Here is a 23864-nt window from a genome sequence, read left to right on the forward strand (position 1 = left end):
GTTGCCTAACCTGTTTTGCCTGAGCAGGCTATTGTTCTCTCTTTACATCTGTCCCAACCCCAGCAGCAGTCTCAGTGGTGAGGACGAGGCTGCTGGCGGATGTTTCTCTGCATGAAAGAACCAAACTGAAACCGGATCACATCTGCCAATTATTAGAAATCTGCCTTAATACTACGTATTTTCAATTTCGGGAAAAATTTTATAAACAAATCCATGGTTGTGCTATGGGCTCACCAGTTTCACCCATAGTGGCTAATCTTTACATGGAAGAGATGGAGAAACAGGCCCTCACATCCTTCCCAGGGACAAAACCTCGACACTGGTTTAGATATGTGGACGACACTTTTGTCATAATTAAGAAACAAGAAATTCAATCCTTCACAGATCATCTCAACTCTGTAGACTTCAACATTAAATTTACTCGTGAGGACATTCAAGAGAACCAACTAGCCTTCTTGGATTGTAAAGTAATTATAAAAGAGGACAGAGCGCTAAAAACAGAAGTCTTTAGGAAGGCTACGCACACTGACCAATACTTACTTTTTGACTCTAACCACCCTTTACAACATAAACTAGGAGTTATCAGAACCCTCCAGCATAGGGCTAAACTAATACCAACTAGCACTGAAGGTAGAGAAAAGGAGTCAAAACATATCAGGAGAGCACTCACTAACTGTGGGTACCCTCAGTGGTCATTCAACAAATGTCAGAAAGAAAGAATAGCGAACGAAACCAATAATTCTCAAGATTCTAAAAGGAGAGGAGTAGCAGTACCGTACATTGCAGGAGTTTCTGAAAAATTACAAAGAGTCCTTTGGCAACATAAAATTCCTACTTATTTCAAACCGATAAACACGTTAAGGCAAAAATTAGTGCATCCAAAAGATAGGCTACCAAATGAAAAACAAAGTAATGTAGTTTATTCCATACATTGTAAGAATGAAAATTGTAAAGAGCAGTACATTGGGGAGACTCAACAAATTCTCAAAAAAAAAAGACTTTATCAACATCGCAGGGATAATACTCGTGGGCCTCAATCGGCAGTACATTTGCACCTAAAAGCTACTAACCACTCATTTGACAACAATGAGGTTAAAATCTTAGCGAAAGAACATAGATGGTTTGAAAGGGGGGTAAAAGAGGCGATTCTTATAAAACAACAAAATCCTTCATTAAACCGGTCGGGTGGTGTGAGGTTCAATTTGGATCGTTCATACAATAGCCTGCTCAGGCAAAACAGGTTAGGCAACTTTCGCAATGCTGATGAGGGTCGTTATGCTGATGAGGTGATACCGGGGGGAGTGGGGGTAATAGGCCAATCGTTAGTCAGGAATGTAGGAACAATCAGTGGGACCACAGGGGGGGGTCCCGCGCCCCCCCCCCCAACCTGAGAGTAGGGACCTATCATAGCTGTGTCCGGCGCCACTAGGTCTGGACATTAGGGATATATAAATGGGGCCGATACGACCAGTCAGACTTTAGTTCGCTGACGAAGTCTCTTGGATAGGAGGCGAAACGTCCGAAACCTTCACTTTTGTACAGATGACGGCTGAAGAAACCTTCTCATCGATGGACCACTCCTGTACGACTGAGAGCTTACACAGACGTATTAAATGGCATTGTGTCAAACCCATTCATTCGCTACAAACTGTCAAATTAATCACAAGTGCATGTTCAGACAACTACTCTGAGTACGTATTATATTTTGCAAATGTGTATCATTAGGATTTGTCCTGGAGAGATGGGCATCGGACGTAAAAGCTTGGCCAAAACAAACATGCGAATCAAACCTCTGAAAATGGAGGACACTGATTTGCTGTGGCGACCCCTGGAAAGGAAAAGCCGAAAGGAAAAGAAGATATAAATAAATACAAAGGTTTACAAGAGTCATGCTCCACATTACAGGATTGTTTGACACCACAAAGTCAGTTTTGGTTGACTCTATCATTGAGAAATTATTATTACAGTAAATTCTCGTTATTTCGATATCGGTTATATTGATAGTACTGCATATTACGATACTATTTTCATTTCCCGGCAAATTTCTAGTCTTTTTATGTATAATTAGTTCCGTTTAGTACGATACCGGGTTATTACAATAATCCGGTCACTACGGTGCCCTTTCCATCTCCCACCAGCCATTTTGCACTGCTTATATCGATACAAAAGCAGTTTAAGCTGAATTGATATTTACTTAAGGGTTTCTATACAGTACCACCATTAGCGATATCTGTATCGGTAACACCGTTGGTCACGTGACCAGCTTTCGTGTCTTGCACAGTGTACCAGAGCTGCAATGGCATCTGAAACATACTGTAGTCTTCTTATACAGTATACAGTTGTTCAACACCAATTTCAACCATGGGGAAACGTAACAATTGTGACCTCGGAACGAAGTACAAGGCAATAGTGGCTGTTGAGGAGAGTCCAACAAGGAGCAAATCCTCCATCGCGAAAGAGTTCGATGTGCCGCAGAATACTTTATCAACGTAAGTAATGTAAACCTTGCAGTTTTTGTTTTCCATACATGTATTTAATTGTGTTGTATTCAGATATCTTTATTGCTTGCAATAATCACTGTTTTTCATACAGTATGTACATGCTGGCATTCGTGGTTTCTCTCTCTCTATCTATCTATCTATCTATCTATCTATCTATCTATCTATCTATCTATCTATCTATCTATCTATCTATCTATCTATCTATCTATCTATCTATCTATCTATCTATCTATCTCTCTCTCTCTCTCTATATATATATATATATATATATATATATATATAGAGAGAGAGAGAGAGAGAGAGATAGAGAGAGAGAGAGAGAGAGAGAGAGAGAGAGAGAGAGAGAGAGAGAGAGAGAGAGAGAGAGAGAGAGAGAGAGAGAGAGAGAGAGAGAGAGCGAGCCTTTATGGCTCTCTTCGTCAAAATGGTTCCCAATCCCTGTTCTCCCTATGTAGCTGGATGTGACCATCGTAGACTAGCCTGTTCATCTGTTCATAACAGTCTTTTAGCGCAGATAACATACAGTCGTGATTCATCCAGTGCCCTGTATACTTTTCCATCATGTAAGTTGCAGCGTGTGGCTTTCACTGGTCCAGTGAAATAGACTGGGGGATTAAAATCATATCATGGTCTTAACAAGAACGTCCATCATTTTGTGAGATGACTAATAAATGCAGCATCCTTCCTGAACACCATTTCCAAAAAGTTATTATGTTCACAAATTTAACTCCCTTCTCTGTTATGCGGAGGTGGCCCCGATGCTCATGACAAGCCACAAGTCAGTCAGCTTTCTTCCTCAAGCCGGTTTGTGCCGGTTAAAAAAGAGGATAAGGAACAGCATTCTCAATGTCTCTGTCTCTTCCTTTTGCTGAGTGCACTCAAATTTATGACGCTCATGTACTTATGTATGTATTAGTTACATTATGCAGACTATCAACAACCATAACATACTATATCATGATGATACAATTCAACACATCCCCATTTATATAATACTTTCCACAATAGCCGCAGCAATGTGATGATGAAGATGATGATTCTTATTTTTAATTCTTATTCATTGTGATTTACATTAAAATTCTGGGTTCAATGACTTGCTCAAAGGCATCCATCCATCCATCCATCCATCCATCCATCATTATCCGCTTGTTCCTCATCAGGGTGGTAGGGGGGGGCTGGAGCCTATCCCAGCCGTCTTCGGGCACTGGGCGGGGGACACCCGGAATTGGTTGCCAGCCAATCACAGGGCACACACAGACAAACAACCATTTGCTCTCACACTCACAAATTTTGAGTGTTAAATCAGCCTGTAATGCATGTGTTTGGAATGTGGGAGGAAATCGGAGGACGCGGAGAAAACCCACACAGACTTGGGGAGAACATGCAAACTCCACACAGGGAGGCCGGACCGGGTTGCTCAAAGGCAATCGCAACATAGTCCAACTCAAGTGTTCACAAACCAAAATTACTCTGGTGCACACCTACTGCACATTGATACTTGGAATGTGTACTTCATTTATTTGTTGTATGTATAGAATTATCATGAAACAGTATACTGTGGAAAGCAGGTTCAACCTATTTTGGAAGAACTCAAAATGCAAATTTAAAGACCTCAAACACAAAGAACGTACACTAACTTGTAATACTGTGATTTACACCACATCCTTGTAAAAAGTGCAAACATAATAATAATAATAATAATAATAATAATAATAATAATAATAATAATAATAAAATAATAATAATAATAATGCTGAAGATTAAATACATAATTTGTCCTCTAGTAGGACAAAATAAAAATCAAGGTCTAGTATAGGTGACATAGTGTACACCAAAGAATTTACCGGTAATCCAATGTCTTCGGCACTACAAACATAGCAACCTTTACATATATTCACTTTATGCTTCTTTAATTTCAATATAATTGTAATTTCACAATAGATTATTTTTATATTCGCTGTATACTATTTTACACCTCTAAAGTTTAACTTTCATGGATTGTAGTCAGTGAGTGATTTGCACCATAACTGCCTTCCGGGTTCTGTCTCTGCTGAAGTGATGCAGCATTCCATTGGATGGTTGCTGGGAGAGAGAGAGAGAAAAAAAGAGTGGTAACATGTCAAGAGGTAAGCATTAGTATGGAAAAACATACAACACCTATGGTGTGAATTAAAATAAATATTTAGCCAACATTTTAATCAGAAGTGAGAGGCAACCCAAAAAAATAAGACGACGAGGGAATTTGTATTTAATGCATACCCCACAGTACTGGCTCGAAGTTCCCACGTTGTCATCACTCTGTTGTGTTGCCCTCAAGCGGAGCTGAGTTTTGTAAGAGGCACAGTGCACCACGGTGGCACAATTTAAAATGGCCTGCACCAGCAATAACACCAGCAGAATCAGCAGCAAGATGTCGTAGGATTGCTGGAATATGGCCGTGTAGAAGTATGTCTTATCACTACTCGTTTGGGATTTGTGCTTCTAAAGCAGTCAGACAAATAGATTTGTCCAACTTACCTTAGCTGTAGGCACTTTGTGTAGAAAAATGTCAATAAAGCTGATCACACTACAAGAGAGGAAACCAGAGGCTGAAAAGAGGAGAGGAGAAGTCACACTGCTGATGGCGATCAGCACCTCCACCTGAATGACACACAAGAGAGAGCAAAGGTTCAAGAAAAAATCTTCAAGGAGAGATTTATTGATACATAAAGTCAAAAGCTGGTCCTTATTAACTTCTTTATGAAATACATTTGGGGCCAGGTATGCCATGAAAGATGGTAAAGTGATGGGAAGGCGAATGACAGGGAATGAAGACTTCTGAAAAAAAGAAGTCAGGTCTGTTTCAGTAAGTGTGTTGTTTCCATTCCATTGTAATTGTCCCGTGGAAGTAGCACTTGCCTGTCAACCAATCAACAGGTGACAGTCTTTCAAGCTCCACCCAGTGTGTACTATGCACCTACAGTTATTTTAATATTCTTGAAATGCATCTTTAAAGCCCAGGCAATTTCGTGCAATATTAAGTCATTCTTGGTGGGAAAATGTCTTTATTGTATTTTCCCGTGTATAAGGCGCACCCAAATATAAGGTGCACCCCCAATGAATGGTGTATTTTCAAACGTTTTCCATATATAAGGCGCACCGGAATATAATGTACATCTTCATTAAATGACATGTTAAAAAAAAATTGCCATGTATAAGGCAAACCACATTATAAGGCACTACAGTAGAGGTGCAGGGTCATATTGTGAAGTTTTTTTTGATACACTTTATACACAGAAAAATACAGTATTTGTTTCAAGCCACACTTTAAACAGACATAATTTATATAAATACAGTTCGATGTTATGTTCTACTCACCAGGCATTTGTTCGGGTATTCTGATACAACATGACTTGCGATTGCACTTGGAAAACACTGCAATGATGAACAGATCACATCCCATACGTACAATAAGTGACAAGACCCAGAGACATGGCATTGAAATAAACGTCAGCTACTTTCTCTGTTATATGTTCTCATGTTATAAAGGTACATGAGAAGCAATGGCATTTGCTCATCCTGGAGTTTGTTGTCTGAACATCAATCAATTCTCTCTATCAGGAGTCACCTTATGGCATCCGCAGGCATCGAGTAGCCCACTCGGCCCACAGAAATAGCCTGTGAGTCTCTTCTGAAAATAGTCGACAAATGATGGAACATTGTGATAACTCCGGTATATTGTAATTTTGATCATTCTAAAATGTGACCATTGTCAGAGATGTGTAGGAATAATAGTTTTTTTTAATCTGTTTTCCAATTATTGTGCGAAATCCTACACATGACCAGTTTCTTCATATACAGTAAGTGAATATCATCAATTAACAAATGATTACATCATGACAGGCTATTTCAGAAAAGCTATTTTAGAGGTGTGGTCAGACGGGTAGCCTTTAACACTCGAGTAGCTCTCAACTTCAGAATGCTGAGCAAACAAGGCTCTCCATACTTTCAGGGGATTCTATTACATATAGTGCAGGAAATGGACAATTTTAATTGATTAAAAAAAAAAAAGGATATCCAATAGACTTTTTCCAGTCCTCTTTTCAAAACGTCTTTTTTCAAAGAAAGAAACATGTAAACGTAGACAACACACTTTATTAGTGACTTTCCTGAAAGTTCTTTGCCATAAGGTGGTACTAAACTTCCAACAATTGCCTTGGAATATAACTGCTCCCTCTTAACACCCAAAACTTTGGGCCATTATTGTGTTACATAACAACAGGGCAGAAAAAAATGGCCAAATAGGCCAATTTGGGGTATACTCACTTTGTGAGTGTTAAGGCAATTCACTATACAAACACATTTCTACCATCTTTTCTATTTCCTTTCACATCGTTTTATTTTCTTGCACTTCCTGTCATTTCACATTCTGCCTGCCTTTACATGACGTCACACCCTGTCCACTTCCTTTTTGTTACCACACCACTCAAGTACTATTTTTTGCTTGTAAAAAGTGAACAGAACTTACAGCCACAAGTATCCAGAAAAATGTGACGGACAAGTAAGGTCCGGGCAGCAAGGCATCCATGTTGAGTGCAATGATACCCCCAAACACAGATGAGATTCCTACAATGACTTCAATCACCTGCCACAGACAGATTTCCGTCACAGAGAGCCGTGGAGCATGAACAGAATGTCTGTTTGGCTGGCAGCTACTCACAGAGTAGGCTTTGAGGAGTCGAGTGGGAAATACTGCAGGGGTTGTGATCAAAGTTCGTTGGTTTGTCTCAGACTGGTGGAAGGATTATAAAATGGAGTCGTCAGGAGTACGTGATCTTTGTGGAGGATAACATCAGGTGACGCATACACACCTTTCTGTGACAGCAGCAGTCCTCTCCGGAGCGAGCTGACAGAATTACAGTCGTAGCCATCAACACCTCCAGCAAAATCATCAAGATGAGGTTGAAGTTGATCTAAGCAGTGGAATACAAAGGAGAAAAGATAATAAAGAAGAACATGGACTGCAATAGTTGATGTCGATAAGAGATGTTCACATGGAACCCAATTCAAGTCTGAGGATGATTTTACATTGACAGCTGAGGGGCTGAGGACCAGTTTACATCCAAACCAAACCAAGCACGTGGTCGTTACTGCAAAAGTTGACACATAGAGCACCTGGAAATCTGACACCTTGAAATAACAAGAAAACAGATAATAAGACATTATAATTAAAATATTTCCCACACTGCAAATATTCTCTAAAAACATCACAGTGTGTGCCAGAAAAGTATCCAATTACACTTCAGTTGTAAATTTATTTCATTAATTTCCTATAAAAGTAAAAGTATGTTTGTTTATTTATCAATGGCGGGAACGGAGTGACTGACAGAACAATCCAGTGCCCTTCAACTAGACAGCAGAAGGCACAATAAACCATGTGGCTTTTCCATTCATACAACAGAAAAATATTAGTACAGTATTACCTTCAAAGAAAAGGGCCAGAATTCACACTGAGTAACTATATTGATGAGTTCATTGGTACGCTATCACAATTATTTCACTCAATGTTATTTTATTAATGGTAAATGGGCTGTTACTCATATAATTTTTCTAACTCGGGTACTCAACGCGCTTTACACATTGTATTGTTTTGTATTGCATTGCATTGCATTGTATTGTATACTATTTTACTCATTTACCTCCCGATGACGCCGCATCAAGAGTAACCGTGGGTCAATATCTTGCACCAGGACTTTTTGACAACCTCCAGGCTGAGGAGATGATTACGATACCGCTGAGCCATGCCATCCATGTCACTTTGTGACATTGTTTGGTAGCAAGCCTTGAGATTCTACTAATTCAAAGTACAGTGTTATTCCGTACTATAAGGCGCACCTACAAATCTTCAATTTTTTTTCAAAGGATGACCATGTACTTTAGAATCCAGTGTGCCTTATACATGGAAAAAGTTTTTCAATGTTATTCATCGAAGGCACGCCTTATAATCCGTTGCGCCTTATACAGTAAAGTCTCGTTATATCGATATTCAAGGGAGTCCGAAAAATATCGATATAACCGGGACTATCGATATATCCGACCCTGTTTGCATGTAATTTTCTCCGTGCGTGCATAGAAATAGTATCGATATAACCAGGACTATCGATATATCCGATATCGATATAACGAGACTTTACTGTATATGGAAAAAAGATTGAAAATACACCATTAATTGAAGGTGCACTTTATAGTCCAGAGAATACGACGGTACATGCTTCTGCTCATGAAAAGGTCGAAGAGCACTGCTATAAGACACGCATCACATCTTGATGAAAGGTGCAATTAATTTTTTTGAACGTTGGCATTGATTGAAATGACTGTCTCTTTACGCGTATGCATAACTTACTGAAAAATGTCTGTTCTTGGCAATAGCAAAGCTAACGATTGCTGCTGGTATGCCCTGTTAAAAAAAAAAAATCACACAGTTCAAAATACTGTAAGTGCAAACTCTAAAATACAACTTTTCTTTTGAAAATGGCATTTATATTGAGGTCCAAAACAGTCAGAATAGCTAAGAATGGCATTTAACTTACTGAGCCTGCAGCACAGCGCAAGTAGTCCATGGCAACAGGAAAGCGATTTCCCAGGTACAAAGAGAACCCAGAGGTGACGAGTAGACTGCCCTGTTAACACGTGGATGCCCCCATTGGCATTAAAAAAGGCAATCATGTGCATCAATAATTGTGTTCTTATATAATTAAATGTCATCAATGTGAATATTATTCTTACCAAAACAATTTCATTGGAAAATTTTAGGGAATTTACAAATACAGTATATTTCCTTCCGTCCATCCACTATACTGTAAACAAAGTACAATAATGAATAACTAATGCTTGGTAATTAATAACCCTTCCGCCCACATATTCCATGCTGTAAATTACAGCATTCCTTTACCAAGCAACCTCATGAGCACAGATAATGACTTTTGCGCATTGTACTGTAAAATAACCAAGAAGCTGAGAATACGATTCACATCCACATTTTCAAGACTGAGATTGTTCCGCGTTGAAAGAAACCATGCCAACCTTTTAAAACTTGTGTGGAAAACCCGAAAGAAATGAATCCCATCATCTGCCTCGCCTTACCCCTATGACGACGCTGAAGAGCCAGGCCCTGCAGCTGAAGCAGGGGTGCTTTAGAGGCTCTAGCTGGGCCAGCTGCAGGTCACTGGCCCTCACATCCACAGTGTAGCTGTCCCGCTCGGACACATCCTGCTCTCCCCTGTCCACTCTCCTCTCCATTCCCCTGCTACCCCGTCTTCCCAGTGAGCCACTGCCTCTTTCCAGAGTTGACATGGGACTGTAGGTGAACTCCTCTCGTGCTGACTCCTCCTCGCGCTGCATCATTGCGACGGCTGGTTGATATGGAAAATCTAAAAACTAAATGAGAAAAGATATTTGTGATTGGTAGATTTGCGTCTGAGCCTGTTTACTTCCCTTTTCAGTTATGCTGCATTTGCAAGGAACATGCCTTGCATACTTTACTAATGGGAAATTTACAGAATCTCTTTTGACAAATTGGTTATTTTTTTACATTTTCACCATGACGTTTGGCATATTTTTGGGTCATGTTGAAGTTGACTTAGAATGTTATTATCATTGCACATGTTACAGGTACAGACCATCAAAATTCATTTCACATGTTCAACCCTTCCAAGAATATATAACATAATGCACCCCCTGCCAACCAGTGGCATGTCACTCCTAGGGCTTCAGTAGTGCTACGTCTGAATCAATCCGCAGCTGCCACTGTAAAAAAAAGGTGATGTGATTTACTACATGTCCTGTAAGGTTCGAGGGTACATTTAGCCAGGAAATAACTTGTGATCGATCTTTCACACCGCAGAAAATATTGAACACGATCAAGTATCAATAATAAATCATAAAATTGAAATGTTATTTGCTATTTTCTGACATATTTGGAAATGTCTGACCTTTGTTAATGATATCTATTTTTTATTGAAAAGTCCGTCTTGAAAATGGCTTTAACAGTAAATCTCCAACCAAATCCATTTCTTCTCCTCCTTCGGACATTGTGGGTTGATAAAACTGCAATTAAATCAACACAGCAATGTATTTGCTTATGCAGCTCGCTCTAGATACAGTGAGCTTGAAGAATAGCCATCACTTACATACTAAACAAGACTTGCACTGGCTCCATATTCAAGGAGTGCAGATTTCTAATGTTAAATATAGCTGAACAGAGGAAGAAAGAAATCATTGGTGGCTACAGGCTTCCACATAATGTGAAATAAATAAAAACTCTGTAATTTTGGACCACAAAAGTAAGATGAAGATAAAAATAGTGCACTCACCTGCTATCGTGTATGTTGACTGATTCCAAATGCTGTACACTATAGATTTATGATGAAAATCAAATCACTAAATCAATACGACCTGGTTTTGGACTGCACATCCTTTTATGCTCCATAGCTCACTTTTGCCACTCTCAGCCCCCTCCTCTTTGCTCGTATTCTCAGAAACGCACAGGACGGAAAAGTTCTTCAAAGTGTGGAGCAAAAACACATGGCTGTTGTCCTGCCAGCCAAGTTCTGTTCCAAAGGGAGAGTGTCTGTGCATGACAACAAGGGTGGTATGAGGGGGCTCAAGCTGGGGGCAGAGTAACGGGGGCAAACATCCTTTTAGTTCTCTCATTTACTCCCACTGAACATCACATTGAAAAGATGTCTCGGTTAAGAAGCGAAAATACATAAACCCTTAAAGTTAAAAACTCAAGCATTCAAACACAAGAGATTTGACTGTAGCCTGCTTGATATTTTTGAAATGATTGTTGTGTAAAAAAAATCCCAAAACTTCAAGTAACTGCTTTTGTGAGACAACACCTTCAGTATGTGGCCGTTCCACAGTACTATATGCACTTCAGGATTCAATGTAGCCTTTAATGCAGCATTGTCTATGTGGACGGTAACCATAGCAACACCTTAACAATGGCCTTCACCCCTTTCATCGGAGCTTCTGGGCCATGCAGAGACACTTACTGCAAATGTCAAACAAGACCGTGCAAGTGTGTGGAAAAAAGCAGTGGCCTAATCAGCTATATCATACTTGAGCAGTAAATAAGACGTTTGCTTTTATTTTGGCAGTCTTTCAATGACAGCAGGTGTTGCCTGACCCGAGATTTTGTGGAGCACAAAGAGGCGTCTGTTCTTTCTAAGCACCCCTGTATTCCTTTCGCATTTCACCTTCTCTTCAAGTGTGGCCGCATCCTTTTGGCGAATTGACTGGAGAGAACACAACGGTGTCAATTAATGATGTCAGCAATGATGTCGTGATGCTTGAGGACGCACTCGGATCCACTTGCAAACAACATGATCTCATTTTCTCAGTTGCGCATAGCACTCACACATATTGCCCCAGTAAATGAATTTGTTATTTTAGCTCAATAAGATTTGCTGGGCTGGCAGAAAGAATGTGTCCTTCATGCACTTTTTTGCAGTATCTTTATCTTCAGGAGAAAAGAAAAGAAATACAGATCAATTTTCAATTATGCTGAATTTTTCTTTTCATTCCTGTTACATATTTACAATTGTGTCTCTTAACGGATTTCATCACTGACCTTCATATATTCCCTGTTCTGGGACATGTGTTTCTGCACAAGCCTGTGGCCAGTACTCTGATCCCCACCAAAACAGCCTTTATTCCCAGCGAGACACAAGGCCTTAATCTGCATTTTTCCCCCCTCAATGGTCTTTTGTAGTCAATGAGCCCATAAGAATTAGTCGAACGTGTGATCAATAAACTTTAATTTACTTGTAAAATGCTCTTCTGTAATATATTAAACTGCAGTCAAATCACAACTGCATCGGATGCCAAATTAAAACTCTCCAACTGTGAAAAAAAAACAAAATTTATGGCAGGTGAGAACCAACTTTTCACATAAAAACTGAATCAAGGATGCCCCCTTGTGGGTATCTTTTTTCATTTGAGACAGTAAAAGAGAGCAAACTGTTGCACATATCAACACTTTTTATGGAGGAAAGATAACAAACAAGTCACACACATACATGGCATGTAGTTTCGCAATTCCTGATGATGGCTCACAGCATCTCCGTTTCATGATTAAACAAGAATGACAACTGCGTTAGTTTTACACATTTAGTGAACAGTGCTGTTGGCAAATCAATTCTCACTCAACATCCACTCTTCGACGAAGCAACAACCTACAGATGCCTGAAGAATGGAGACGAAGTGTGCTCGTGCCCATTTTTAAGAACAAAGGAGAGTTGTACTAACTACAGAGGAATAAAGTTGATGAGCCATACAATGAAACTCTGGGAAAGAGTAGTTGAAGCAAGACGAAGAGCAGACGTGAACATTTGTGAGCAGCAGTATGTCTTCATGCCAAAAAAGTGTACGACAGATGCAGTGTTTGCTTTAAAAATGCTGATAGAGAAGGTCAGAAGGAATTGCATTGTCTTTGTAGATCTGGTGAATGCGTACGACAGGGTGCCCAGAGAAGAGCTGTGGCATTGCATGAGGAAGTCTGGAGTGACGGAAAAGTATGTCAGAGCGGTGCAAGACATGTATCATGACTGTAAGACAGTTGTGAGGTGTGCTGTCCGTGTGACGGAGGAATTCAAGGTGGAGGTGGGACTCCACCAGGGGTCAGCTCTGAGCCCCTTCTGATTTGCCATGGTGATGGACAGGCTGACAGACAATGTTAGACAAGAATCTCCTTGGACCATGATGTTTGCAGATGACATTGTGATCTGTAGCGAGAACATCGAACAGGTGGCGGAGAAACTAGAGGTGTGGAGATATGCCCTGGAAAGGTGAGGAATGAAGATCAGTCGCAGCAAGACGGATTATATGTGTGTGAATGAGAGGGATCCGTCCCCAAACACGTTCCCTTTGACATGCAACATTGAAACGTAGATAGATAGCTGTTCTTTCACAGCATTAGTCAACAGTGAGACATATGATAAAATGTATACAGTATATACAGTGACTTACATTATGGATCAATCTTTTATCAACAATATTTACAGAGTAAAGAAAATTCAAGTTCTGATTTCCAAATAAAACATGACAGATGCCATTCTATTTTATGTTACAGGTCCATTTTTTGGCCTTAGAGTATAGTAATCATTAGGACTGACAATACAAATGTATTCTTCACCACAGATGAGTGAGCAAGTAAGCACAAGAGAAGACACCAGCAACTTGTCCTTGCAGCATGGGAAAGATCATACGTGGTAGTGTGAATTTGTGTATAAAAAGCTTCGTAAATGTCTCGAGAAAGTATGCCACATCCTTCATGCCAGTGTTCATAACTCATTATGGAACAAACACTGCATCGTGATGAGATGACTGGGAAAAGCTATTGTTTGACTGGCATTAATATGCAAGGAGACATCCTCTACCAGAACGGGCCATAACATGTCAACATGGCTGCTTCTGCATGTATTTATATCCATCCATGCATTTTCCAATCCAGATTACTCTCACAAGGGATGACTTTGGACACCCCTGATCTATATTGTCCATAGGTGTGGGTGTTGATGGTTGTTTGTCTCTGTGTGCCTTGCTATGGGCTAGCAACCGCTTCGGCGTGTCCCACAGCTAACCCCCGGAGACAGTTAGGATTGACTCGAGCAGTGGTTCTTAACCATATATATATATATATATATATAAAGAGAGAGAGAGATGGATAGGGATACACATACACATACACATACACGTACACATACACATACACATACATCATTTGTGTTCCGAGGCTGCAATACGTTTGTGAGTTCAAACGATGGACCCTTTGGATGAGGACAAGTGAATAGACTGGATGCGAACAGCCAATGTTTTCTCCAAATTCTGAATGAGGTTATAGCTGGGACTATCTGGAGGGGCATCATACAGCAGCTGTTTAAATGGCTCCAACTCTATTAACATGACCATGTTCTTTAGGAAGTAGCCCTCAATGTAGGATGCAAGGTCTGGTGCATCTAGAAACTGGTATAAGAAAACAAAGGGTTGCAATCGCATTAAAATGTAAATCACATTCTCAATGTAAAAAAAACAATAGTGTTGTTTGTACCTGAGTATGGTTGTAGATCTCCACGCAAGTATCTGTGTTTATGTTCTTCGTGCAGATAATCTCACAATGCCTCTGAAGCTCATCCAACTGGAAGAATTTCGATGCAGACAAAAGCTGCAATAAAAAGTATAAGGCTGACATCCAGAAGTAATTGAAGATCATTTTTAGGTTTCAAAATGAATATGATTGAAATGCATACTTTTCCACCATTGGTCTCTCTGTCCACGGTTGAAAGGTTCAGAGTCAACTTTTGCCAGTTCTTTTATTTTAAATGCATACTTTCCTCACAACTACTGGAGCAGTTTATTTCCCAGTTACACAGTATAATGGATGGCGAGAAGAGTGAATACACGAGCCCGAGGAGCCTATCTATCAAACATTTACAGAACAAGGTATCTCAGTCTGAAATGATTCATGTCATTATACTGTCTTAGCCACGGCCCCAATTGCGAGCGGGGCATACTTATCACCGAGTTGGAATTTCCCTATGTGTGACTCCTTGGTTTTAACTGGTTTAGACTGGTAAGTGGGCAAGAATGCAGATAGCTAGGGAAGACCATATTTAGTTGAAGGATCATGTAGCTCAGGTCATGCATCTATCGATTTTTAACAAAGAGGCCTAAATCTAATGCTGTATATACATGCACATGTCCATCTGTATACAGTATGTGTAAAGCCATACATTTACACATCCATTTTTATTTTCTATTCATTGTCCTTTCATTGCATTTGTTTCTCCAATATGATTTAAAAAAAGAATGAGCTAACCTCCATCACATCGGGGTTCCTAATGTGCAGAGCATCTGTTCCTCCACAGTAGAGATACTGCATCACAAGCTGAGAGGGAAGAAAAGCAAAGCTTTTTGCAATGCAAGCATACGTACATTGTGTACACAAAGAAAGGTCATGAGCATGGGGTATGGGAAACAGTATTTACCTGGAAAATGTGGTATTTCACATGGCTTATTTCAATGCAGGTGTTTTCACCACAAGGCCTATTTGCAAGCAGAGTTTTGAACCTTGAAACAAAATATTGATATAAAAAGTCATTGAATGTTATCTAAAATGAATGTCCAGTTTGCATCGTCATGTCGTGTCTCGAATAATAATTATGAACAAAATGTTTATAATTGAACGTTACCTATTTGAGGCTGTGAAGAGTAGGACTTTGTGGGCATAAAAAGGTTTACCCTCCACCAAAAAGGTCACATCCGACATCTCTTTATTGTTCAGGAAGTGAGGATCTAAAAGACACAAATGTTAATTTTGGGTTTAAAAAAAATCAAACAACAGCAAAAATAAATGTACGTCACGAATATCAAAAAGCACAATTAATTAATTATAAGTACCGTAGCCGTACATTATCTTTACTCTGTGGCGGGCACTAGGACCAGGCATCTCACCCAGCAGGTGCAGGGGAGGGGGCAGTTCATGTTGCATGTATTGCACTGCTTTTGCTGTTCAGTGCAGATCCACTTGTTAGCCGTTGGAATAAACACGTCTCCACATATTCATCGTGTGTGCTCATTCCTCAACGGCTACACTGGTGACCCTGACAATGGAAATGTTCATGGCAACGGACGAAGATGTTTCTTCTACGGCCATGTCGCCACGACCGGCGCCCAAACTCGCAGCTGCCGCCTACACCGCGAAGTTGCCCGAGTTCTGGCACAGCGACCCGGCTTCGTGGTTCCAGCATGTGGAAGCACTTTTCCACCTACAAGGCGTCACGACAGATGACCTAAAATATTACATGGTCGTGGCGTCCCTCGACCAACCGACAACGCATCGCATGATGCAACTTCTGCTCGCGCCTCCACGATGCAGGAAGTACGACGCGCTCAAACAATGGCTGCTCCAACGGTTCACGCTATCGGCCTCCGAGAGAGCAGACAGACTTCTTTCGCTTCCCGGACTCTGCGACGGAACAGCAGTGGATCTAATGGACAAAATGCTGTCGCTGTTAAATGCGGATGATGGCGGATTCCTTTTCCCCCACATTTTCCTTCGCCAGCTACCACCCGAAGTGCGCGCCGTGCTCGCTAACTCGACGCGCCTAGCCACCGGCGACTTTCGTGGCTTGGCGGAAGAAGCAGATCGAGCGCTTCTGGCGATACGGCGGTTAGCCGTGCAAATTCATCCGACCGTCGTGGCCGCAGTGGGATCGCAGAAGCGGCGCGGGAAAGCCACCTGCTATTTCCATCAGCGGTTTGGCGCCAAGGCTCGACGCTGCGCACCTCCCTGCTCCCACGAGACGACAGGAATTTTCAACGCCCAACACCCAGTAGCAGCCGTGGGCGCCAGCAACGAAAGCGAGCTGCTTTTCGTCACGGACTCCTCGTCAGGAAGACGTTTCCTTGTGGACAGCGGGGCACAAGTAAGCCTGCTGACGCCCACCGCTGCGGACAAGATGGCAGGTGGATGCGGGCCTGCCTTGTGCGCAGCTAACGGCTCGCCCATCGCTAACTTCGGTTCCAGGTCGGTGACTGTGCGTTTCCACGGACGGGAATTCAAGTGGAACTTTATTGTTGCCGCGACCACAGTTCCCATAATTGGCGCCGATTTTTTATGTGCTCACGGACTTCTTGTGGACATTGCCAACCGTCGTTTGATTGACGCCATCTCTTTCGCCACTTTTCCGTGCGAGGCCGGAGGGCTCGGGGCGTTAACGCATTCAAATTATTTAACATCGGGTAACGTTTATGAATGCCTGCTGACCGATTATCCGTCGTTAACCACACCCGCCTTTTCCAATGCCGATACTAAACACGGGGTAGAGCATTTCATTCCCACGGTTGGCCCGCCAGTTTTTGCCCGCGCTCGTCGCCTCGACGCGGCAAAATTGGCAATGGCGAAAGGGGAGTTCGCGACGATGGAGCGCTTGGGCATCGTGAGGCGTTCCAACAGCCCGTGGGCCTCACCATTGCACATGGTCCCCAAAAGTGACGGTTCTTGGCGGCCGTGCGGTGATTTTCGTCGGCTTAATAATGTAACCACACACGATCGTTACCCAATTCCGCACATCCAGGACTTTTCCGCACGTTTGGCCGGAGCCGTGATCTTTTCCAAAGTTGACCTCGTTCGCGGTTATCACCAGGTTCCGGTACGGGCAGAAGATGTGCCAAAAACTGCAGTAATAACCCCTTTTGGCCTTTTTGAATTCCTCCGTATGCCTTTTGGCCTGAAGGGGGCGGCACAGACCTTTCAGAGACTGATGGACTCAGTCTTGCGAGGTCTTGATTTTGTATTTGTCTATCTAGACGACATCCTTGTGGCCAGCCCTTCACCGGAGGAACACCTGTCGCACTTAACCGAAGTTTTCAAGCGCCTTGATTTGCACAGCCTTATAGTCAACCCTGTTAAGTGCCAATTTGGTCTGTCCAAGATCGATTTCTTGGGGCATCGCATTTCTCCACAGGGCGCCATCCCCTTACCCGCCAAAGTACAAGCAGTGGTGGATTTCCCCCGCCCGGCCACAGTTAAGGCTCTGCAGGAGTTTTTGGGAATGATCAATTTTTACAACCGGTTTCTTCCTCACGCAGCCGACCTCCTACAACCCCTCTACGGCGCCTTGAGAAAAAAGAAGGCTAACGACCCCGTCGAGTGGGCACCGCAACGAGCACAATCCTTCCAACGGGCCAAGGAAGCTCTTGCGGGTGAAACTCTTCTGGTCCACCCAATCTCAACCGCACAGGTAGCTTTGACTACCGACGCGTCTGATGTTGCCGTAGGGGCGGTGGTTGAGCAGCTTGTGGAGAACGAATGGCAGCCCCTTGCATTTTTCAGTCGGAAACTGCAAGATAACGAACGCAAGTACAGTGTTTTCGACAGAGAGTTGTTAGCACTCTATCTTGCAACACACCATTTTCGTTTCCTCCTCGAGGGGCGCCGGTTTACCGCATATGTGGATCACAAACCACTCACATTCGCCATGTCAAAGGTGACTGAACCGTGGTCGGCCCGACAGCAACGGCATTTGGCGGCCATTTCTGAATTCACAACAGACATTCAGCACGTGGCCGGCAAATGTAACCCTGTGGCCGATTGCTTGTCACGCGCGATTGTGTGTCCAGTCCAGCTCGGGGTGGATTTTTCAGAGATGGCCACCGCCCAATCTGAGGATCCGGACATCCACGAACACAAGGCAGCAGGCACAGCCCTGAAACTTGAGAAGGTGGCACCGTGTGAAGGGGGTCCCGCTCTCCTCTGCGATGTGTCTACGGGTCGCACTCGTCCCGTGGTTCCGCAGAAGTGGCGTCGGCGAATTTTTAATTCTATTCATTCCCTCTCACACCCTGGCGTCCGGGCGTCAGTCAAACTTATTGGGGCCAAGTTTGTCTGGCCTGGGTTACGGAAGGACATCAGGAAGTGGGCAGCTGCATGCGTGGCATGTCAGCGCGCCAAAGTCCACAGGCACACCCGAGCAAACCTGGAAACTTTTCCAATTCCGGACAGGAGATTTGACCACGTCCATGTGGATCTGGTCGGGCCCCTCCCTCCTTCGCAGGGTTGCACACATCTCCTCACCATGGTCGATCGAACCACTAGGTGGCCGGAAGCAGTCCCCCTGTCCTCCACGACCTCGGCAGATATTGCTCGCGCATTTCTGTCGTCCTGGGTCGCACGTTTCGGCACGCCATCCGATATCACTTCGGACAGAGGCCCCCAGTTTGTGTCCGAGCTCTGGTCGGCCATGGCGCAGTCCTTTGGTGTGCAGGTACACCGCACTATGGCCTACCACCCGCAGGCTAACGGGATGTGCGAACGCTTCCACCGGTCACTGAAAGCCGCGCTACGGGCCGCGCTGTCGGACGGTAACTGGGTCGACCAGCTTCCGTGGGTCCTGCTCGGGTTACGTTCGGCCCCGAAAGAAGACCTTAACGCCGCCCCCGCAGAGTTAGTGCTCGGTCAACCACTCCGCGTTCCTGGTGAACTTCTGCCTGAAGCTTCGGGTGCACCTTCATTCCCCCTTTTGCCAGCAGAGCCCCTGACTCCAGCACCAATTCACCACTGCGTCCCCAAAATATTTGTTCCGTCTGCTCTTAGGTCAGCCCGTTTCATCTTTGTGCGTCACGATGCCCACCGCTCTCCCCTCCGACCGCCGTACGACGGCCCGTTTAGAGTGCTTGAACACGGTGAAAAGAGTTTTGTGCTCGATATGGGTGGGCGGAGGGAGGGCATTTCAATAGACAGGCTCAAACCGGCTCATTTAGTTGCAGGCGAGGACGTTTCGCCTGCCCAGGCCCCACGTCGCGGACGCCCTCCGAAACCTCCAGCCTCACCACGGCATGCCAGGGTTGAGTGTCGTTCCCCCACTGAGGTCTCGCCCGAATCACCTACACCACCTAATGACGGACTGCAGGGGCAGGCTGGTTAAGCCCCCTGCAAAATTTTCACCTTGACCTTCCTTCTGGGTGTTCTGGGGGGGGCTGTGTGGCGGGCACTAGGACCAGGCATCTCACCCAGCAGGTGCAGGGGAGGGGGCAGTTCATGTTGCATGTATTGCACTGCTTTTGCTGTTCAGTGCAGATCCACTTGTTAGCCGTTGGAATAAACACGTCTCCACATATTCATCGTATGTGCTCATTCCTCAACGGCTACAACTCTTTATTTTTAGCCACCAGATGGCGCTGGATACCGTTTCCATTTATTCAGCAGTCAGTCAAGAGTTGACCCAACAATTCCTCAGAGATTTGCAATTGCACCACCATTTTTTTGTCATTACAAGTGCAACAGGATTGAGCAAAAATAAATACATTGTTTAAAAACACAGTGACGTGCTCTCACCGAGGCGTGATGATTGTTTTCGCTTTATCTCTGCCAGTTTGGGGATGGGGTAGGGCCCATAGCACTGGGTAAAGATAGCTGACAGCTGTTGGCTGATCACTTCATTCTGACCAAACACAAAGTGTACACAACAGAGCAAACGTGTATTTTATTTCACACATCTGAATGGGTTTTGGACATAAATCAGATATGTTTCACACCTCAAGTTCCAAAGGGATGAGTGAAAATTAGAACACGGTGAAAAGTGAAAAACGGGAAAGACATGCACTCTATTAGTTTTTTTACCCTTCAACTCTCCTGTGTGTGTTTGAGTTGCCAAAGCAGAAGGGAAAAGAGGAACACTGCAATTCACTACAAGTCCTCCCCCCCCCCCCCCTACAGCAAGGCTGTTTGCGCTTAATGTGGCATGACACCAGCAGATAGCCAGTAACATCCACTAGGAACCATCTATACTGTACATTGAGGAAAACTACAGTTTAACAGAGTCCTTTCAAATCGAATATTTCGGAGTTCCAGGAGGCCTTTTGGCTGTCAATTTGTTCAAATCAACCTTCCCCATTCGGGGGATTGTTAGCATCAATCCAAAATTGCCAGATCTCAGAATTATCAATCAGGACCCTCCATGTGATGAGTGTGAGAGTACCGTATTTCGCGGCGCATAAGACGCACTCAAAATCCTTAATTTTCTTCAAAAGATGACCCTGCGCCTTGTATGCAGGTGCGCCTTATATGTGAAGTAATATTGAGCCACAACAGGTCTCACAACTTCTGTCAGCAGCGACTGACTCCATCGCCCCATAAAAGAAGTCGTGCGTCACCCCAGCCTCTGTCTTATATTTGTAAAACTTTTATATATTTGGAAAAGTTTTTATCACTAATTCAAGGTGCGCCGTAAAGTAAGGTGCACCTTATACAGGTATATGGAAAAAGTTTGAAAATACACCATTTATTGGGGGTGTGCCTTATACTCCATTGTGCATTATACATCAGGAAATACGGTAGATATAACAGTACAGTCCCATTTATAGCTGTATCAAAGAAAAGATAATTTTCAAAAACATTGTTCATAGAAAATCTAATAAATACTAAACCACGGAATAAAACAGGATGAGTGGTGCTACCAGTCAGAACTTTCAGTTTATTTTCAACATTTGACATTTGGATCTTTGGAAAGTAGTCAGGTTAGCCCTTGTGAGGACCTTGAAGCAAAAAAAAAAAAAAAAAAACAATACAAAAAAAAAGCACATTTGACAATGGCGATGGAGTGGTTGCTCCATGATGTGGCTGTGTGTACCTTGCTGGCTCTGAGGATCTGGAACATGAGTGGCAAACCATGTGTGATGAGCTCCTCAGTGTATGCATCTTCCTCGATGCAGATAAATTCTTTGAGAAGGCCCTGAATCAGTGGCCGACGGTGCTGAGAGAAACATGTGCGCAAAGACTCCAGCCATGTGTGCAAAGTCCATGGCACCCCTGGCCAAGAGATGTGGATGGAAAAGGGCAAGGAAAAATAACAATACATCAGATATTGTGGGAGAGGGAGGGCAGTAACGGAGGTTTTGCAATTCATAAGTTAACTAACCAAGGCTCCGTATGTCTATGGTGATGTCTACGTGTCCATGCTCTGAACTGTGGTACATGGCTTCTTTCAGGGCTTTCAGTTTGGCCTTCCCTGTTCGTATTGGCTCTGCCTCAGATGAACTTCTTCCCTCCAGTTCAGACCCTTCCGCCAGAATCTCTTCTAGGGATAAGACGTCTCCTTTACCTTTCTGTGTGTGGGACAGCAGCTTCCGAAAGACATTTCTGTAAGAAACAAACAAAACAGACAAACAAACAAAAAGATTTCATACTTTTACTGACGTTATTTTTTCAATTCATGCACATCTTGCAAAACACATATAAACACATGCCAGTTCACACAGTGATTGGTAATCACAAGAAAAAGTCAACAGAGTCACTGTCACATCCAAATGTGATGCGACAGTCTCACAGTCTCACACAACAAAATCTGCTAAAACATTAGCACTTTTGTCACAGAATGTTAATTTGTGTAATGACCAACAAAAACACCTCCCATGTGTTCATTTCATGGTCTTTTAAACTGCTGAGTAGATGAGTTTGTGAAGTGTACGGAATGTCATTTATAGTGCAAACGGAGAAGGCGCTGCAAATGAGTGAGGGTGTGTGCAGCTAACTTATCCGTAGGTGTGAAATGATGGTTGAACATTTAAGTTAGGCTTCACCATAAAGGTACATTACCTGTGTCCATGTGCTGCTGCCAGGCTGTAGGAGTTCATATCTCCCTGCGGCGCAGTAGAAATGCCATTGCGGGACATGGTTCCCAACATGGGGTCGGCCCCCCGCTCCAACAGTAGGCTCACCAGCTCAAAGTTGCCTGAGCATGAAAAGCACATATGCAGCCGCGCTCAACAGAACTGAAAAAGAAACCAATTATAGAGTCTCTGCCAGCACCGAGGATAGATTTAGCCTTTAAGCCTAAGAAGAGGCTGACATTCAGGTGGAGCTGTGAGAAATGGATTGGGAGAAACAGCTGGATGGAAATTGGGAAGAGAAGCCACGGCTTGCGTGTACCTGCAGCAGCAGCCAGCTGCAGCGGGGTCTCAGTGTAGTTCTCCATTCCGTCCTGCAGGGAGCCTTCCACATTTGCCTTGGCATCCAGAAGCAGCTGTGGAGTTCAGGTGGGGTGACCGAGGAGGACATGATGGGAAGATAGAGAAAATTATTTATCTGGGTGACTTTGAGCTTCTCCAACACGTAAGATGCAGTTAATAAATGTTTGATTACTAATTTAGACTACAGGCTGACGTGGAATTAATTGTGCTCTTGTTTCATTAAGCATGGAACGAAAGCCAGCTGCCACTCACTATCTTTAGCCAAATACAAAACAGGCAGACTGTGAACCAGAGACAAGAGATGCACTGAGCATTCAAGGATTATTTTATAATTAATAACTGCTTCGGTCCACAGAAAAAAAGTGAACACATCTCAAAGTTCCCCTGAGTTAGACACAATAAATATGTTGATTATATCAATTATACAACATATACAGTAGCACAATAAACATGATGTGTCATGTACCCTGCTTGCAAATACAGAATCAACTTGTTAGAACGGCTTTTTATACATATAACAACTTAAAAATCAAAAGTCTAAATAAGGCATCAGTTAACAATGCATACTCATACATGGTTCTTTTTTTGACACATTAACCCATCTCACCATGCACAGCTATCATTAAATATTAGTCACAAGAAACATTTTACAGTGAAGAGCTTGGGAAAAAAAATCATGTACCCTTCAGTACATCTCTTTTTGTATTTATTCACAGAGAGATCAAAATGTCGGTTTTGGTATTTATTCACAGAGAGATCAAAATGTCGGTTTAAAGCATTTTCTGTGAAAAGTAAATTACGTAATCCCTCTGTACACATCATTGAGAGGGCAAACTGAATTAGTCAAATGTG

The 23864-nt window shown here is 43.0% G+C and overlaps 2 protein-coding genes across 2 annotated transcripts in view; both read right to left on the reverse strand.

The window, feature by feature from the left end:
* Positions 1 to 4257: 4257 nt before the first annotated feature.
* On the reverse strand, positions 4258 to 10991 carry mlc1 (modulator of VRAC current 1). The gene is made up of 12 exons (XM_088997208.1): positions 10853 to 10991; positions 9624 to 9917; positions 9071 to 9160; positions 8884 to 8937; positions 7569 to 7670; positions 7352 to 7453; positions 7201 to 7272; positions 7009 to 7125; positions 5859 to 5915; positions 5019 to 5141; positions 4761 to 4925; positions 4258 to 4583 (listed from the first exon to the last, which is right to left on the reverse strand). The coding sequence occupies exons 2-12, from the start codon at positions 9882 to 9884 to the stop codon at positions 4506 to 4508; spliced, it is 1221 nt and encodes a 406-aa protein (XP_088853334.1). The 5' UTR covers positions 9885 to 9917; positions 10853 to 10991; the 3' UTR covers positions 4258 to 4505.
* Positions 10992 to 11600: 609 nt separating this feature from the next.
* abtb3b (ankyrin repeat and BTB domain containing 3b) overlaps positions 11601 to 23864 on the reverse strand; it is a 158470-nt gene continuing 146206 nt past the window's right edge. The window contains exons 8-17 of the mRNA XM_088997204.1: positions 22972 to 23065; positions 22639 to 22774; positions 21962 to 22182; positions 21674 to 21852; positions 20380 to 20485; positions 15734 to 15836; positions 15530 to 15611; positions 15361 to 15429; positions 14593 to 14706; positions 11601 to 14507 (exon numbers count right to left, since the gene is read on the reverse strand). Of these exons, the coding sequence (XP_088853330.1) occupies positions 14298 to 14507; positions 14593 to 14706; positions 15361 to 15429; positions 15530 to 15611; positions 15734 to 15836; positions 20380 to 20485; positions 21674 to 21852; positions 21962 to 22182; positions 22639 to 22774; positions 22972 to 23065 (1314 nt within the window). The 3' untranslated portion in view covers positions 11601 to 14297. The remainder of the gene's footprint in view (positions 14508 to 14592; positions 14707 to 15360; positions 15430 to 15529; positions 15612 to 15733; positions 15837 to 20379; positions 20486 to 21673; positions 21853 to 21961; positions 22183 to 22638; positions 22775 to 22971; positions 23066 to 23864) is intronic.

This window comes from Hippocampus bargibanti, linkage group LG05 (assembly GCF_051943395.1).
Source record: "Hippocampus bargibanti isolate YZ-2025 linkage group LG05, ASM5194339v1, whole genome shotgun sequence".
Taxonomy (NCBI): domain Eukaryota; kingdom Metazoa; phylum Chordata; class Actinopteri; order Syngnathiformes; family Syngnathidae; genus Hippocampus; species Hippocampus bargibanti.